We start from the raw sequence: 18,529 nt of genomic DNA on the forward strand, positions 1-18,529 counted from the left end.
AAATACAGTCAATGATTCTCTTTTGAAAATACAGTCGGTTCTGTTATAACGTGATGGATGTGTTCCTGTGCAACATCGCGTTATAGAAAATCACGCTATAGAAATAATGGGGCCCATGGGAAAAGTGGGGTCGGGGTCAGGCTACCGAAAGAATATCACTCAAAATCGCTCAAAAATCACTCAAAAGCCTAACACAAAGGATCACACAATTTGAATAAATGTTTAATTCATAACTAATAATAAAAGTAAATTTAACACTTTACCTTGAAAAAGTGTCAAGATGATTTGATGGGGGAGGAGGTTATACTGTACCTCCCACAGAAGGCACTTCACAGCAAAGCCCGCAAACTGATCATGTGATGCCGGCGTGGAAACTCTTTCGGCACTAACATTGTACATATTCACAGAAAAGCCCATGAAACAATTGTATGATGTCAGCGCGTACTTCTCCACGCACTGATGGAATCACGTTATAGCCAACACAAGTTTGTGTTTTAGAAATAGCATTTCCCTATTTGTCAGTCACGTTACAGCCAATTTGCATTGCCGGAACACACCTGATGGCAGAACTGAATGTGCAGATCATCACTACCAATTAAGTCTGCCTTTGGAAGCTAATGATTATGCCTGACAACTTCGGAAAAAGGAAGAAAGATTTACACTTAGAGATTTTCAAATAATGAAGCACTTTTTGAGTATAGTCACTAGCGTAATATAGGAAACACCCCAGACAATTTACACAAAGCCTACTTCCACAAATGGCAATATGATAACTTCAAATAGCCTGGTTTAATAATCGTGGTTCCATGGTTGATATGACCAGGACACAGAAAATAACAGATAAAAACTGAAAGAACTGCAGATGTTGTAAATCAGGAATAAAAACAGAAGTTGCTGGAAAAGCTCAGCAGGTCTGGCAGCATCTGTGAAGAAAAAATCAGAGTTAATGTTTTGGGTCCAGTGACCCTTCCTCAGAACTGATGATGGCTGGGAAAACGTCAGTTCTTTTTTCAATAGATACCTATTCAAAGTGTGAGCATTTTTTTTCAAGCTCGGGACAGTCAGGGTTTCAGTTTAACATCTCACTCAAAAGACAATACTTCAGAAACCAGCACTACTTCAGAAATACGCTGCAGTGAAAGCCAAGATATTTGTACTTAACTCTTTAAGTAAGAATTTGAAGAATTGTCACTGCCAGGAGCATCTACCTGTGACATGTGGCAACTCTAGGAGAGTTCAACTGTCCTGGATGGTTTCATTTGCAGGAAGTGTGTACAGCCATAGCTCTGTTGTACATCAGGGTGGGTCAAAGTCCAATCAAGCAGTGGGAGTTGGGGGCTGAATAGTTAGAGGCACAGATAGTTGTTTCTATGGCAGCAAATGAGACTCCAGGATAGTGTGTTTCCTCCCTGGTGCCAGAGTCAAGAATATCTCCAAGCATGCTCAGGACATACCGACGGGGTCTGGTGAACAGCCAGAGGTCATGGCACACATTTGTACCAATGACATAAACTGGAAGAGAGATTCTACGTGGAGAATTCAGGGAGTGAGGCCATAATTTGAAAAGTAGGACTTCCACGGTTGTCATCTCAGGATTACTCCCCGTGCCATATGGTAGGGAGATAACGAATAGGGAGATAGTACAACTTAACACGTGGCTAAAGTGTTGGTTGCGGGGGGAAGGTTTCAGGTTTTTGGATCATTGGGATCTCTTCTAAGGCAGGTGGGACCTGTACAAAAAAGATGGATTGCATCTTAACTGGAGTGGCCTCAACATCCTGGTGGGGAGGTGTGCTAGCACAACTCGAGTGGATTTAAACAAATTAGGCAGGAGGGTGGGAACCAAAGCAACAGGTCAGAAAGTAAGCAGAAGGTAGAGGTTAAGAGAATAAACAGGCAGCGTGAGGGAAGTAATCATAAAAAATCAAAATGGGAGTTGAAAGTTGGATTAACTGATAGAGGTGAGTCTCAGTGTTGTCAGGAATAATAAAACAAAGATGAAGAGCGTGGAAAGCATAGCGCAGATGAAAATATTAAAAGAGAAAGACAAAGCAATATAACTTATTGAAAAACCTTGCACCTAAATGCACGCAATATTCAGAAAAAGTTAATGAGCTGGTGGGTATTACTGAAACATGGTTACAGGAAGATCAGGACTGGGAGCTAAATGTCCAAGAGTACTTAGTGTTCCGAAAGGATAGACAAGAAGGAGCATGAAATGGAGTTGCTTTATTGGTTAAAGATGACATCAAAGCTGTATTAAAAAATGATATTGACACTATGGACCAAAACGTTGAATCAGTCAGGGTGGAAATAAAAAGCAAGAGAAGGAACCCCATGATAGGAGTAATTTACAGGCCCCCAAACAATACTTCTGAAGTAGGGTATCATATAAACACACAGCCTAGTCACATAACTGATGAGATGAAGAGCAAAAGATTGTGAGAGAAAGGTTGCTCTGAGCAATGCTGGACTGAGTGCTATGAAACTTTCTGTTATAAACACTTGAAATGAAAACTGGGGAATTCCATCCAGAGACGGAAGGAGGAGACATACCAACATGCTGCTTGATTGGAGGGTCACTAAGAAAGTTTGGATCAGCTGATGTTGTTTTCCAAGGAGCAGCAAAGATTGAGAGGAGATTTGTCAGAGGTATATGAGATTGGTGAGGTGTATAGGAAGGTACTTGGTCCATTGGTACTGGGGTTAATAACCAGGGGTCATACATTTAAAGTAAGAGATAGAAAGCTAAGAGGAGAATTGAGGAGAAAGTTTTCACCCAAAGGGCAGTGGGAGTCTGTAACCCACTGCCTGAAGGGCTGATTGAGTTAGAAGCTCTTGAAACATTTAAGCAGAGTTTAGATGTTCACTTGTGTAGTTATAGCCTTCAGGGCTACGGGTCAAGAGCTGGAAAATGGGATCAGTATCGTGAGATCTTGAGTGAGATGATAAGTGAGCATCAGTCTCTTAGTAAGGTGACTTGAAAAGCTCCTCAGAACCCGTGCTATGTCCTCAAGAATCATTTTGAGGGCATTGTAAGTACCTAATTACATTCGCAATAATCACTAAATTGTGCAGTTTGACAAAATGATACATATAGAAGCAATTGTAGCCACTCAGAAAAACTTATTGGTATTGACTATCTGAACTGAAAATACAATCTACTGTGAACATGGATTACTACAATGTACTTAGGTGTGAAGCCAGTTTCACATGGAAACACTTTGGATTTAAGCAATTATATAGAAACGTGTGAAATAGAACAAGGTTATGATCAGTAAGTCAAGTAAGTATTAAGGTGCATCAAGAGAAGCCTGGAACATAAGTTGAAACAAGTTAGTTACCTCATATCCCTAGTTTTTAAAAGCAAACTTAAAATTCACCAATGGCCATAATTTGTGCTAGCTGGAGTTCTCACTGCTATGTGTAAAAGAAGCGTACCCTAATACCCCAAACTACACAGTATGTTTGAAAGTGCTCCATTGCTGCAAATTGTTTTGAGAGATCCTGAAGTCATAAAAGTTGCTCCATGAATGCAATTAATTTTTTAAACTAATTTTTATATAACGGCTACATACATCTGAATGTGCATTTAGACATTCATACACAAGTCAGATTAAATAAATGAAAATCTTTGGTTCAAATGATTAACAATATATAGAAATATAGCTAATATAGGAACAAAGGGAGGAATATGTTGGTCAATATGTGAAGTTTTTGATCACAAGGCAAGTGTCACTTCATATTGGCATAATTGTAAACTCACAAAATTTTCAGTCATATTAAGATCAATGTGTGTCATAAAATGATCAATATTAAAAGAAGTAAGTGTTTGCTTTGGCGGTAGCATGAAAATCAGAACTAGTTGCTCTTGAATATTATCTACATGATATATTCTTGACTGCTGCGTCTGGCATTTTTTGATCTTACTACCATATTTTTATTCAAATGGCCACAGCATTGCCCTCCAAGCATATTTCTTTTCCCTTTCATTTTTTTTTACAGCCAGAAAGTCAGTCTCCCCAAGTGGATCAATGTTAAATAATTGAACGTGCACATTTATACTGTACAGGAAGAGTCATTTTAGTTTAATCCATGGGCTACTGCTGCCTGTGTCACACTGTGTGTGTTTGTACTTTCAAGAGAAATAATGGAAGACAACCGGAGAGCAGATTAAAGAGTTTCTTTTAAAATTAAAGCACAAAGAAATGTTGTCTCTACAACCTGGCAGCAATATGGCAGAGAGCTTTGCTAGTCTTTTATAGAACCCTTTTGTTTCAATGAATCAACAGTTCAAAGGGAGGTTAACACATTATTGTCTGATCAGTCAAGTTAAAAATCTTCCTCAAGTTTTCTCAAAGATAAGGTTACCAAGGTATACATTTGCATGAGAACTGCTGAATGATTTAATAATACTTTACCAATGTAATGGCTGTTGGTTTACTGTGCTTTTTACTGATAACCACAAATGGTGCACATGTATGGGAGCAGAAGACAGAATGGAAACAGCTGCGGTGCTGTAGTGAAGTGACAGCATTTCCACGTTAAAATGGTGCAGAAAAGTGGCTGAAGAATGCAATTGTATTCCCCTGTCTTAAAAAAAAATTACCGTGCCTGAATAAAATCTATGCATTTCTAAAGGGCTAGAAAGGGCAATTTAATTTTTCCCATTTAAACTACATCACAGTTTCAAACAACTATGTTATTAATGCATGACGTCTGTATACAGATGGACAACTTACAAACATAATCCAGAAGAATGTGATTTTCTGGTGTCCCTTTTGGAAGCAAAGAATTTTTTAATTGCACATTTCTGTGAAAAATAGAAAAAAATAACGTGAAGTCTATTTATAGAAATTTAGCTATTCATGCTTTTTGAACATGAGTTCAGAGCCAACACTTGGATGGTTTATAATAGAATAGTCAACATCGGAATGTCAGTTTTACATATTAATTCTGATGTCTTTAAACAAAAAACGGTAGCTGCAGTTTCAGATTTAAAGGATGCTTGTCAATGCACTGAGATTTTCTTTCTTCGTGTGCTGACATCCCTTTCATCACTAAATATTGTTCGATAAGATGGTTGTTTGATAAAGTTAAATTCAAAGTACTAAACTGTCTTCATCTTTCTGAAAACATAAAAGGAAACTAGCAAAGAAGCAGAAGGAAACACAGAACAGCACCCAGCGAGAGATGGAACCTGTGGTAACAACAACAGACAAGAGTTGTAATAAACACAGATCAGCTCCAAGAGATGAAGCATGTAAGTCCTAACATGAGCATCAGTTCTGAGGGATTGAATTTTCATCAGTCAGTGATAAAAAGAACTTGGGAAGATTTTGAGGTTAGACTATCAACTCTATGTGAATTTGACTCAGTTTTTTGCTTCATGGACTGAGTGAAATAACCTAAATATGCCTATTTTTCTTTAAAAATGTCACAATCCTATACACCAAATTAATTTCTCATCAGTTTATTTTAAATTGACATCTAAGATATGGTGAAAAGCATGCATTTTTTCTCCAGGATAAAGCACAATATTAGCTTCTTCTGCTGCCATGGCACTGAAGGGATTAAAAACAGTTTGACGTATATTTTGATATAGATATTACAGATATTATTTATTTTATCTCAACTGTATCTCCGCAGGAGCATCAAGGTATTCAATTCAAATAAAAACATCTTGCGGAATTTGTTCAAACATGTATTGGATTTGTGACTTTGAAATTAAAACTGTTACTTAAAATTGCTTGGGGTTTGGTTATTTTCTAGAGGGCATTTCATAGCCTGGTGGGTCAGAACGAATAAGAACGCCCTTATAAGATGACATTCAAGTTTAGCTCAGCTTTTATGATTATCTTATTATTTTGTACTTTCTGATAGATATATCTAAGCTTAAAGATGACTACAAGCAGCAGTGTATCATATCAGCAAATCTCACTGATTAATAAATATATCTGTAAAATAAAGACAGCCTACTATGTTATTCTGCCACATTCTAAAGGACATTGGAGATTGTACAAGCAAAACGTTTAAAAACATGAGCAGGCCATTCAGGCATTCAGTAAGTTTGGGGCTTAGTTGATTGTGGCTGCAACTTCACATTCTGATCTACCTGTGATAAATGCTGACTCCCTTGTTGGGCAAGAATCTATATACTGCTGCCTTAAAAACATTCCGCAGTCCTGTCTCTCTGATTTCTGGGTAAGAGTTCCAAAGACTCATCACCCTCTGAAAATGAAAAAAGTTGTCTTCATTTCCATTCTAAGTGGGAAACCCCTTATTTTCAAACAGTGCCCCTGTTTGTAGTCCCTCCCACTAGAGGAAACATCCTGTAGCATCCATCTTAAGTTCCCTCAGTATCAGGCCTCACTGGGAAATTAAGTCCTACCATCCCTGGAGTCAGTACAAAAACAAAAAAAAATGCTGTTGAAGTATACAAAGTCCCCAGTTTACCTGCCAGCTAGACCCAGGTTAACAAAAAACATGGAACAGTTTCAGTAATTAAGAAACAATATTTATTACAAATAGATTCTAATCACAGGCAAACAAGAATGAAGTGTCGACATATAACTCAACTCGTTACAACTCTATTCCCTACATGCATACACAGACAGAGACAGACAAAAACATTGGTGTTAAGAATGGACGAAAAAAAGAACTGGGGAAACAGTTCAATAGCATCAACCTCAAAATTTAGTGGGGTGTACCTTTAATTCTCTGATCTTTTCCTTTACATTCTCTCACTTCTTTACAGGAGGCACAGAGTGACTGGTTAACACATTATGCAGTCTCTGACTTATTGGTTAAAAGCAACAGCCTTCAGCATCCTCCGACACTTCCGCCATCTGCAATCCGACCCCACCACCAAAGACATCTTTCCCTCCCCACCCTTATCTGCTTTCCGGAGGGACCACTCTCTCCATGACTCCCTTGTCCGCTCCACACTCCCCTCCAGCCCCACCACACCCGGCACTTTTCCCTGCAACCGCAGGAAGTGCTACACCTGTCCCCATACCTCCTCCCTCACTCCTATCCCAGGCCCCAAGAAGACTTTCCACATCAAGCAGATGTTCACCTGCACATCTGCCAATGTGGTATACTGCATCCGCTGTACCCGGTGTGGCTCCCTCTACATCGGGGAAACCAAGCGGAGGCTCGGGGACCGCTTTGCAGAACACCTACGCTCGGTTCGCAATAAACAATTGCACCTCCCAGTCGCGAACCATTTCAACTCCCCCTCCCATTCCTCAGATGACATGTCCATCCTGGGCCTCCTCCAGTGCCACAACGATGCCACCCGAAGGTTGCAGGAACAGCAACTCATATTCCACTTGGGAACCCTGCAGCCCAATGGTATCAATGTGGATTTCACAAGCTTCAAAATCTCCCCTCCCCCTACCGCATCCGAAAACCAGTCCAGCTCGTCCCCGCCTCCCTAACCTGTTCTTCCTCCCACCTATCCCCTCCTCCCACCTCAAGCCACACCCCCATCTCCTACCGACTAACCTCATCCCGCCCCCTTGACCTGTCCATCCTCCCTGGACTGACCTATCCCCTCCCTAACTCCCCACCTACACTCACCTTTACTGGCCCCATCCCCGCCTCTTCGACCTGTTTGTTTCCTCTCCACCTATCCTCTCCTCTATCCATCTTCTATCCACCTCCCACTCTCTCCCTATTTATTTCAGAACCCCCTTCCCCTCCCCCTTTTCTGATGAAGGGTCTAGGCCCGAAACGTCAGCCTTTCTGCTCCTATGATGCTACTTGGCCTGCTGTGTTCATCCAGCCCTGCACCTTGTTGTCTCAGCCTTCAGCAACTGTTCTGAAGAAGAGTCACTAGACTTAAAATGTTATCTCTGATTTCTCTCTACAGATGCTGCCAGGCCTGTTGAGATTTTCGAGCAGTTTTTGATTTTGTTTCTGATTTCTAGCATCCGCAGTTCTTTGGTTTTTTCGCTTAGCTTTCATCAACTGGTGCGAGAAAATAAATTGACATTCTTCAATCTTCAGTAATTTTACTGGAGAGAGAAACGCACCCTCTGCCCGTACAGCAGTCCAAAGGCTTCAGCCAATATAGCTACCAAACACAAGCTGTTCAGCAACCCAGGAGCCAATCAGAAATTATCAGGCTGAACATTTTCACACAGAGGCTGGTGCATAAATGGAAAAAGCTGCCAGAGGAAGTGGTGGAGGCGGGTACAGTTACAACGTTTAGAGGGATATAGGCAAAATGCAGGCAAATGGGCCTTGTTCAGTTTATGAAACCAGGTCAGCATGGACAAGTTGGGCCAAGGGGCCTGTTTCGGAACAGTATGACTGTAAAATTCTACGACTCTACTGATTACGACAGGGTTTAATTGGTTGACACAGAAAAACAATGTCTCCACTTTCACAAGCATTAGAACTTGGCACCAGAAATATAAGGTAATCACAAATAAATCCAATAGGAAATTCAGGAGAAATTTCTTTCTCACAGGAGAAAATAGCACTTACTACTACAGGGAATGGTTGTGATGAACAGCAAAAAATGAATTTAAGGAAAAAACTGGATAAATCCAGATAAAGTGAATAGACAGAGCTAAATGATGCCACAACCACTGGATCAGATTTAAACTCTGCAGTCCTGCCATTTCTGGCCGTGGTGGACAATTAAACAGTGGCGCAGTGCTCAGCACTGCTGCCTTTAAGTGCTAGGGTCACTAGTTTGATGCCACCATTGGACAACTGTCTGTGTGGAGTTTGCACATTCTCACTTTGTCTGTGTGGGTTTCCTGGGTGTTCCAGCTTTCTCCCGCAGTCCAAAGATGTGCGAGTTAGGTGGATTGGCCATGCTAAAAAAATTGCCCATGTTATCCAGGGATGTGCAGGGTAGTTGGGTTAACCATCATTAAAACAAAACCCATTCAGGGGTTGTGGAGATGCAGTGGGAAGCTCTTCAGGCAGTTGGTGCAGACTCAATGGGCTGAATGGCCTCTTTCTGCACTGTCTGGATTCTATGATGGACGTTGCCATCCACAACTGGTCACAATTCCACAAACCAATCAGAAACCTGTTTCTAGCTGATTGCCCAATATTCTGCACATTTTGTGACTCTTTAAATACTGATACAGTCCATGACCAAATAGACAATATCCTGGACAGTATCCAGGATCAGGCTGACAAGTGGCAACTAACATTCAAACTGTATAAGTGCCAGGAAATAACTGTGTCTAACAAGAAAAAATCCAATCATCACCCTTGACATTCAAAGGCATTAACATTGTTGAATCATCCACTATTCATACTCTGGGGTTACCATTGACCAGAAACTGATTTGGATTATTCATATAAATAGCAACTACAAGAGCAGGTCAGAAGCTGAGAATCCTGCAGCAAGTAACTCACCTCCTGACTCCCCAAAGCCTGTCCACCATCTTCAAGGTATAAGTCAGGAGTTTGATGAAATACTCCCCACTTGCCTGGATGGGTGCAGCTCCAATATTACCCAAGAAGCTTGTTGCCATTCAGGACAAAGCAGCTGGCTGGATTGGCACCACATCCACAAGCACTGAGTCCCTCCACTACTGAAGCTCAGTAGCAACAGTGGGTACCATCTACAAGATGCACTATGGAAATTCATCAAGGCTCCTTAGACTGTACCTTCCAACCCGTGGCCACTACCATCTACAAGGAAATGGTAGCAGATACGTGGGAATACCTGCATGTTTCCCTCAAGCCACCTACCATCCTGACTTGGACAAATATTGCTATTCCTTCACTGTCACTGTGTCAAAATCCTGGAACTTCCTTTCTAATAGCACTATAGGTGTACCTGCACCAAATGAACTCCAGCAGTTCAAGAACGCAGCTCACCACCGCCTTCTGAAGGACAATTAAAGTTGGGCAATAAACCTTGACCCAGCCAGTGACACATTCCATAAGTGAATTGTCACATCTCAGTAGGATAGCATGACAGAAATCAAGCCCCTCTATTCTTGGAGATGATACAAAAGTTAAAGATTTTATAAAAGTGCACTAAATTCCCCAATTTACTTTTCCTTTCTGAGACTCAGGATAACAGAAAGTATGGACCAGATTTCTGTATTTAACAAGAATTACTATTTATTAAAAATGAATTTATTCGAGCTATGGGTAAGCAACAGTATTGACATATAACTCTACTAATTCTGAACCCCCTTATAAACATCCACCAGAGCTCATAAGAACGTAAGAGCTAGGAGCAGGAGTAGGCCATCTGGCCCTTCAAGCCTGCTCCGCCATTCAATAAGATCATGGCTGATCTTTTCGTGGACTCAGATCCACTTACCCGTGTTCTCACCATATCCTTTAATTCCTTTATTGTTCAAAAAAAATCTACCTTTTTTTTAAAAACATTTACGAAGTAGTGTCAACTACTTCACTGGGCAAGGAATTCCATAGATTAACAACCCTCTGGGTGAAGAAATTCCTTCTCAGTTCAGTCCTAAACCTGCTCCCTCTAATCTTGAGGCTATGCCCTCTTGTCCTAGCTTCACCTGCCAGTGGAAACATCCTCTCTACTTCTATCTTATCTATTCCCTTCATAATTTTATATGTTTCTATAAGATCCCCCCTCAATCTTCTGAATTCCAATGAATATAATCCCAATCTACTCAGTGTCTCCTCATAAGCCAACCCCCTCAACTCCGGAATCAACCTAGTGAACCTCCTTTGCACCCCCTGCAGTGCCAGTACATCCTTTCTCATACAGACATGAAAAAGAAACAGTGGTGCGATGAGTGCAGGCAAAAACTGGAAAAGCAGTTCAATGGTCCCTGTCCATACAAGTTAGTTAGATAACATTTTTGGCCTGCTGCTTTTTGATCTTACTCCTCCAGGTGCATTTGCTTGATTGCAGGAGATACAGAGTGACTGGTTCACAACCTAAAATGTCCCTGACCCGTTAGTTAAAGCTTATAGCAACTGGTGAGGAAATTTACGGAAGAATATGGGTGAGTATGAACATAAAATGATCAGCACATTGGCACTTCTGCCAGAAAATGTCCATTCAATGCCAATGCGTTCGGGAGCTTAACACCAGCTTGACACCTTTAATATAAAGGTTGAAGCCCCTCCTTCTCAGCAGGAGTTTTAACTTCACATATTTTAGCTGTTTCTTCAGGCATTAGATTTTTCTATTATTGCAATAAAAAGGACACCATGTCCTCTTCCAGCGGTCTAAAGGATTCTGGCTATATTGTTCAGATCCACAAGCTGTTCAGCTACCCAGGACCCAATCACATAGTTGTTGGCAGGCAGAAAGCCTTCATCATCAACAACTGGTCACCACTCTGCAGATCAATCGGTTACTTGTTGCCAGCCAAATCTCAGTCCGTTTACATCTCCTTGGAGCCAATCCATCTGCAGTAATCTGTCTGCACTGTTTAGATGAACAACGATATAAAAGCACTTGCAATTGCTGGTGGTGGCTTGTACTTAAAAAGTTCAGCAATCTCCACCACGTCCTTGCTTTTTTTAAAAATATGTTTCTCATTTCAGTCCACAATCAAACGTGCAGAAAAAACAGAAAAGGTACGGTCTTTACAAAATGAAAAAAAATGTGACTGATCCAAAATAGTTTGGTTGCCAGCATTACAGCCAATTGCAAAATTGAACCATATACAACTAAAAAGACCCAGGTTTATTCAGATTCTAAGCCACAGCCCCTATTTCTTCCACAGCAACAGTAGACTTCAAACACAAAAACAGAAATTGCTGGCGAAACTCAGCAGGCCTGGCAGCATCGGTGGGAGAAAACCGAGTTAATGTTTCTGAAGAAGAGTCACCAAACTTGAAACATTAACTCTGTTTTCTTCCCACAAATGCTGCTAGACCTGCTGAGTTTCTCTTGCACTTTCTGTTTTGTTTCAGATCTATTTAGATTTAGATTTTTATGTCACATGTATTCAAGTAGCCAGATATCTGCCTCATGTCTCTATCAAAACAATACTTCTAGAAATATGTTTGGAGACAAAAATGGGTGTGACTGAAATATCCATTGCAGTTAACTTGCCAGCCAGCATTCACTGTCTTACACATTATAAATGCTCAGTTAAGTTTTCTATTAGAATGAAGCAAAAAGAGGTGACTGCCATCCATGGAATCATACAGCTCTCAGCATGAGTCAATAAATCCAAGTGAAAGAAATCAAAAGAATAACAGTGGCAAGGAAAATACTGCACTGAGAATGTATTTGTGTAAATAGGTACCTAATCCTGGCAAAATAGTAATCATAAAATCAGATTCCTTTGTAAAGAACCATGTTCTTTGAACCCATAAATAGTGAATGCTCTGCCTATTTTTTGTTAATGGTTCCAAATGGTTAGAATTTCTAATCTAAATATATTGGTCTTTGCCAGTCACCATGAATCGGTACCATCAATTTGCTTACCGATTTCCCATGGAGACAGTACACAGCTAACAATTGTCTTTTTTTCTGAAATGAAGTCTGCAACTCACCATTGCCAATACTTAACAGACAAATGTTTGATATATTGCTACAAAATCATGCTATCTTAATTTTGCTATTTTAATGTATTTACTTTTAAACAAGTTTATGATGCTGTCGAAGTAACAGAGAAATGAATTTCCAATGGATGTGTTCATCCACTAATGTCAACATCTGAAATTTCTGTGCTAATATACTTTGCTAATTGATTTGTGGCATTTTAGTGTTAAAACATAGAATAACTGAATAAAGAAAGGAGCTGTAGCACAAGATTTAGTAATCTGTTTTCAATTCTCTTTGTATGGAAATTTTTAAATAGGATCCTTCATGACAATTAAGCTCTGAATTTAGATCAACATCAAATATTTGGAGGGATGTGAAAGAATGTAATTTTGGTTATCAGAATGTGGTCATTATTTTTAAAGAGGGATTCTTCCATAATTATTCAATGATATTATTGCATGATTTTTCTATTACATCTTCAAGAAGTAAGCAAGATAAAAATGTTGTGATTTTAGAATGCACTTTTAAAATTTGGACCACAAGGCAAACTGATTCAAAGCCTGTTACTCTGCAGTATAAATACTTCTGACTAAATATATGCCACTCTAGGGCACTGTCACAATGGGTACTTCAGACTGCCTACTCTTTGACACCATTACACATTGTCCTAAGACCTTTGTGTTGCATTTAAAATCTTTGCTGTCAACCTAAATTGGACTTAGTTTTAACTGCCAGTCGCATAAAGTCATTTTATATATTCACATGTGGTATCCATGAATCAACTGGCAACAAAAATGAAGTTAGATATTGAAATGGAAGTCTTTAAACAACATATGATGTTCATGGATGGACATTTAATTCATTACATAACATATACATTTCTTTTGATTTTGTGGAGAATTAATTTTACAGTAGTTTCTTTAACAGGAAAGGGAACGTCTGTTAACATCAATATTCACAACAAGGGAAGGGAACGTGTGCTGATATCAGTATTAACAACTTACAATCTACACTGTTTTAATGCAATTGGCAAACCTGCAGGGGATCAGAAGGCTGATGCACTTTTTTGCCTGGACTTCTTTTAAGTGATCCATTACATTTCAGGAGTCAAATAATTGAACCTCCATCCACCAATGAGTTATGCCCCTGGTTAGGTGATGGAGGTTCATAAGAGTGAACGTTAGAGAAACCTGGAGTGCTAGCAACAGAGAATATTTCTGAGAGTTCTAGAGGAATATTCCTCCTCATTCTTGTTAACAGTTTTGGGAGATTTTCTTGTATGGTTTAAACTGGGCTGGAACATGTGCAAGATATAGTGCACTTTGTTTTGTCCTAAAAAGGAGTCTACTGTATAAGACATTAGCTTACAGATTTTAAAGATATACAGCCTGATGCAGGTCACGGCTTCAGGCAGCAATCATCAGGCCCGTTTAAAGATGCTGACAGTCAGTGCATGATATTAAAGGGGCAATGATTCAAGCATTTTAAGATTGTTACATGGTTAACTAATGTCAATTTGGCTATGTTAGAATCAGCTCCATTGTGTCTACATTCTTGCATAATGTTATTAGTCTTAGCTCCTAATGAAATGTAGTTGAAATATTTTCTGAAATAGGAAATATAAAGTAATTACTATTTCATTTCAAATTTATGCTTGAAGAAGAGAGCTTATTTCTCCTTGTTCTACTGGGATTGCTATTTTAGGATTATGATGCACTATCTGACTGTAGATGAATAAATGTTTGTCTCTCTCTCTCTCTGTCTGTCTGCTGCCTTCTTCCACAACTAATTTGGTCTCACTTTTTGATGGATTGGTGGAAAACAGTATCAACAGACCAAGGAGCACCCAATACCATAATAGGTAAGACCCTAAGTAAATAATGCTTTGAAGCATTTTGTCCATCTAAACTACTAACCAAGTCAAATGTGACAATTATTAGCACGTAAAGTTATTGCAGCATATGTCAAAAGTAGCACTGTCAATGTAAACTGTAATATTTGAGGTAGGAAAGGAATGGCCTGGATGAGGTCTTGTGCTTGCATGTTGCTTTAGCCCACATTCAGGACACGGTGATATCTTGGTAAAGGAATTGAAGCTAGACCTAAGAACAGGCATCTGAAGTCTCGTTGAACAGCTGATTGCTGAAGTGCCAACTGGTGATCATGAAATGGTTTTTGTGATATTATGGTGGCTTAGTTTTGGTCAACTGGCCCATTGCCCTCTCCTCCTAACTTTTCGGAAGTAATTATGACATTGATACCAATTCAGGTCAGTAACCCTCATTTCTCTCAAGTTCTTGAGCTCCCACATGAGCAAGAGAAAAGAGGACGGGGTGGCATTCTGAACTCTGCAAGTGCAGCCCCTCCTTTCTCCTCTGGACCTCCTCCACCTGTCTCTCCAGTGCGCCCTCATCTTCAAACCCAAGTATTGTGCAATGCGCCACTGTGTCACAACCAGGGTATGTTGCAACTTCTGCAATGGATATGTGGAGTCCACATTTACTGTTCCATCCACACTGCAAAGAAATCACCGCATGAATGCAAATCTTATAGGTTTCTGGCTTATCATCTCCAGACAAATTCACATTATGATAATCAGCAATTAGCAGCAAAATTGTATGCTCGGTCTTAAGTTTCACTTGGCTAGTCACATAAGCACTTCAATCATTTAGCATATCTTTGTGCAAAAATAGTCCCCCCAGTGTCTCACATTTAAAAAAAACCTTCCTTTTTGTGATCAGTAGAAATCCTGTACATTTTCCATTCTAAATCTATTTAATTGTATTTTTAACATTTTTTATTCTAACTATCATAAAGAAAATATTACAGGAATAAGTTTTATTATAAATCAGCATTTTTTAAAATTCAGTTATTGTAAACAATGGTAGGCATCCATAAAAAGTGGAAGTTGGCCTTGTGAATGAATGACAGGAGAGTAAGATTTTATTTTGTTTCCTGATATGAAGTGTGCAGAATAATTCTGGCAAAACTATGCAGGACATTGGGATCATTTATGCCTATGTTCTGAGTGCTACTAGTTCCATAATACTATCTGCAGTGCTTGTTCACTTTTTCCGAAGTACTTGTTCTCTGTATAACTTTGTTTGACTTCATGCTCCTACACAATACTTAAAGCAACATTGCTGAAAGTGACTTCACTTTCAAAGGAGGGCACTCCAGTCTTGGAAAACCATTTAATGCAGTGTGGGTCTTGAAGGCTGTACTATGGATTGAATCATCTCAGCACAGGAAGCAGCAAAATGGGCTGGTTGTCTGGCAGACAACAGCAAGGGCATCAACAGAGTGACTGGGTTTGGAGGAGAAATGCTATCTTCCTAAAATAGAACTTAAGCATATAAGAAATAGGAGATGTATTAAGCCATTAAACCCCTCGAGACTGCCCAACCATTCATTTACATCATGACTGAATTTAAGAGGAGAGTAGGTTCATGTCCGTGGAGCCTCTACCACTTCACCAGGACAGTACCCTGACAATTCAGTAATCTTTTGAGGAAGGGGTTGCTGGATCACTGAGAAACTCTGTCATCCTGGCCCTGATGGGAGCAGTCTGAACTTCCATGACAGCAAGCTTAGTTTCCACTGCAGACATCGGATATTGGTGGCTCTGCTTGTCCTCCAACTGAAAGATACTGCATTAGTTGTTCTATGCTGCATTATTGTTGGGTCCACAAGTGTGAGAAATTAAGTTCCATGCTGAAAAGGGGGGGGCTTCAACCTCAATAGTAAAGATGTCAAGCTGGTGTTATACTCCCGAATGCATTGGCATTGTCATAGAATGGACATTTTCTGGCAGACATTTCAACGTACTGATTATATTTATGTTCATACCTACCCATATTCTTCTGTAAATTGCCTCAACAAATTGTTCACTTGTGCTATCAAGAGTAGAACCCTTATTTGAACTGACCCTTCAACAATCTGGTATCTGCAGTATTCTCAGACCCTACTCTGAATGTGGTCTACTTAGCCCCAGTGTTTCACTATCTATAGATCCCAACTTAATCTGTCTTTTGAGCCATGCACAGTGTCAGAATCCTGAGCTAGTGGTTGCAAGTATGAAAACAAATTGCAAAACTGTATCTTCATCGTAACTGTCTCCTGATATTCCTTCACTGCCTGGCTGATTCACCTGCTATGAAAGAAAAGAGCACTGCAGTAAGTTTGAATTAGGGAAATTGGAAGGCGCTTACATCATCTGTAGCATATATATCAGAGCTCTATAATCAATTGAGTCCAGGCTATCTATTGAATTAAGCAAAAGTGAGATAACAGAAATAGGATAAGGTTTACCTAATCCATGACACCTTTGATGGTTTCAACACCTGCCACTGGCCACAGTCTCAGTAATGACCATCCCAATAGGGGCCACGGTCTCAGTAATGACCGACCCAATAATGGCCATGGCCTCAGTAATGACCATTCCAATAATGACCAGGTCTCAGCAATGGCCATCCCAATAGGGGCCATGGCCTCAGTAATGGCCAACCCAGTAAGGGCCATGGCCTTAGAAGTGACCATTCCAATGATGACCAGGTCTCAGTAATGGCCATCCTAATAGAAGCCATGATCTCGGTAATGGCAAACCCAATAGGAGCCATGGTCTCAGCAATGCCCAACCCAATAGGGGCCATAGTCTCAGTCATGATCTCAGTAATGGCCATCCCAAAGCAGCCATGGTCTAAGTAATGGCTATTCTAATAATGGACATGGTCTCAGTAATGGTCATCCCAATCGCCTATGTTCTCCATGGAGGATACACAGGCACATTTCTTCCCTCTACTTACTTCCTGCTATTTCCAGTTATGCACCAGCTTGTCCAGCAAGAAAGAAGGATGTGTAATGATGTGATTCAATTTGTTTAGCTCAGATGTTGCCATTCCTGGTCTGTGAGATATACATGTGAGGCTTACAGCCTTATGAAGTGAGTGAAAGTGAAGTGAGTCATATGAACGTGTGATGCAGGAATGTAGTTTATATATATTGTAATATCATTTATTTTGGAATATTGAGTTTTGAACTGGCGCCATGTGGGTTTTCTGTGCACCTGAATGAGTTAAAGGATTAACTTGCAATTATTCATGTAACCATGGTGATTTCTTTTAAAACACAATATTTACGGTAATGATATTTTAGTTTACATTGGGAGAGATTACAAGCAAACAAAGCAAGCAGTGCAGTGATTTAGGCTTTTAGATAGAAGCTTCTGGATATGATAGAAAGCTGGACATGTAAAATTCTTGCTCCTGAGAAAGGGAGGTTGCTCAGGACTATTAAGAAAAAGATTATTTCGGTGTAAGGAGTTTAGTTTGAAAGCTCCAGACTAGACATGTTTGGTTGAAATGCTGAAGGGGTTATTTAAAGCTGAGAAAGTCTACGATCTGTTGCATCTGTGGGTAAACCAAACCTTATGAACAAAAAACTAGATTGGAGGAAAAAAAAGTCTCAAATTCATACCAGAGAGAGAGAAAAGAAACATGAATTATGTGTAAACAAGATAGCCATCACCCCAGTAACGAATGCTTAGCTCCAGCCCATGATGAATTGAGATGTCAATGATGTAATTGAGGCATTTGAGAAGTTTAACCCAAAAGCGTAGATTGGCATTCAGTAGTTTTCTTAAGGCAGAGCTTTGACTACTCATGTGAGGCCCAAGAAGTTCTTGTAAGTCCTTGGGGCTTGACTGCTTAAATTAATGCCTTTCACTGCTGGCTCCCAATGTCTTTTAAATGTACATTTAGAATGACCTCCAGTAGATATTGGACATGTCTCTTATTTTCTAGCTCCTCCACTAAGATCACCTAAGCAACCAGCATCAGAAAATCTTGGAGCTTGTTCTCTTCCATGTTGTGCCATTCTCCACATTCTCCCAGCTTAGCCTCACCTCCTGCAAGACTGTCAGCAGTTGCTCCATTCATAGTACAACATCCCATTTAAGGGGTACAGACTAGCTTTAATTGGTGTCAGTGAGTTTTGATTTGGGTCCTCTGATGATGTGTCTTGAGCGCTGGCTGTGTGCAGCAATCACTCACACAAGTT

The 18,529-nt window shown here is 40.0% G+C and overlaps 1 protein-coding gene across 1 annotated transcript in view; it reads left to right on the top strand.

Annotated features, from left to right (window-relative positions):
* ptprt (protein tyrosine phosphatase receptor type T) overlaps positions 1-18,529 on the top strand; it is a 928,020-nt gene that overhangs the window by 747,179 nt on the left and 162,312 nt on the right. The window contains exons 17-18 of the mRNA XM_048608556.1: positions 5,145-5,263; positions 14,298-14,333. Coding sequence (XP_048464513.1) covers positions 5,145-5,263; positions 14,298-14,333 — 155 coding nt within the window. The remainder of the gene's footprint in view (positions 1-5,144; positions 5,264-14,297; positions 14,334-18,529) is intronic.

The sequence above is a fragment of the Rhincodon typus genome, chromosome 19 (assembly GCF_021869965.1).
Source record: "Rhincodon typus isolate 14 chromosome 19, sRhiTyp1.1, whole genome shotgun sequence".
In the NCBI taxonomy this organism is placed as follows: Eukaryota; Metazoa; Chordata; class Chondrichthyes; order Orectolobiformes; family Rhincodontidae; genus Rhincodon; species Rhincodon typus.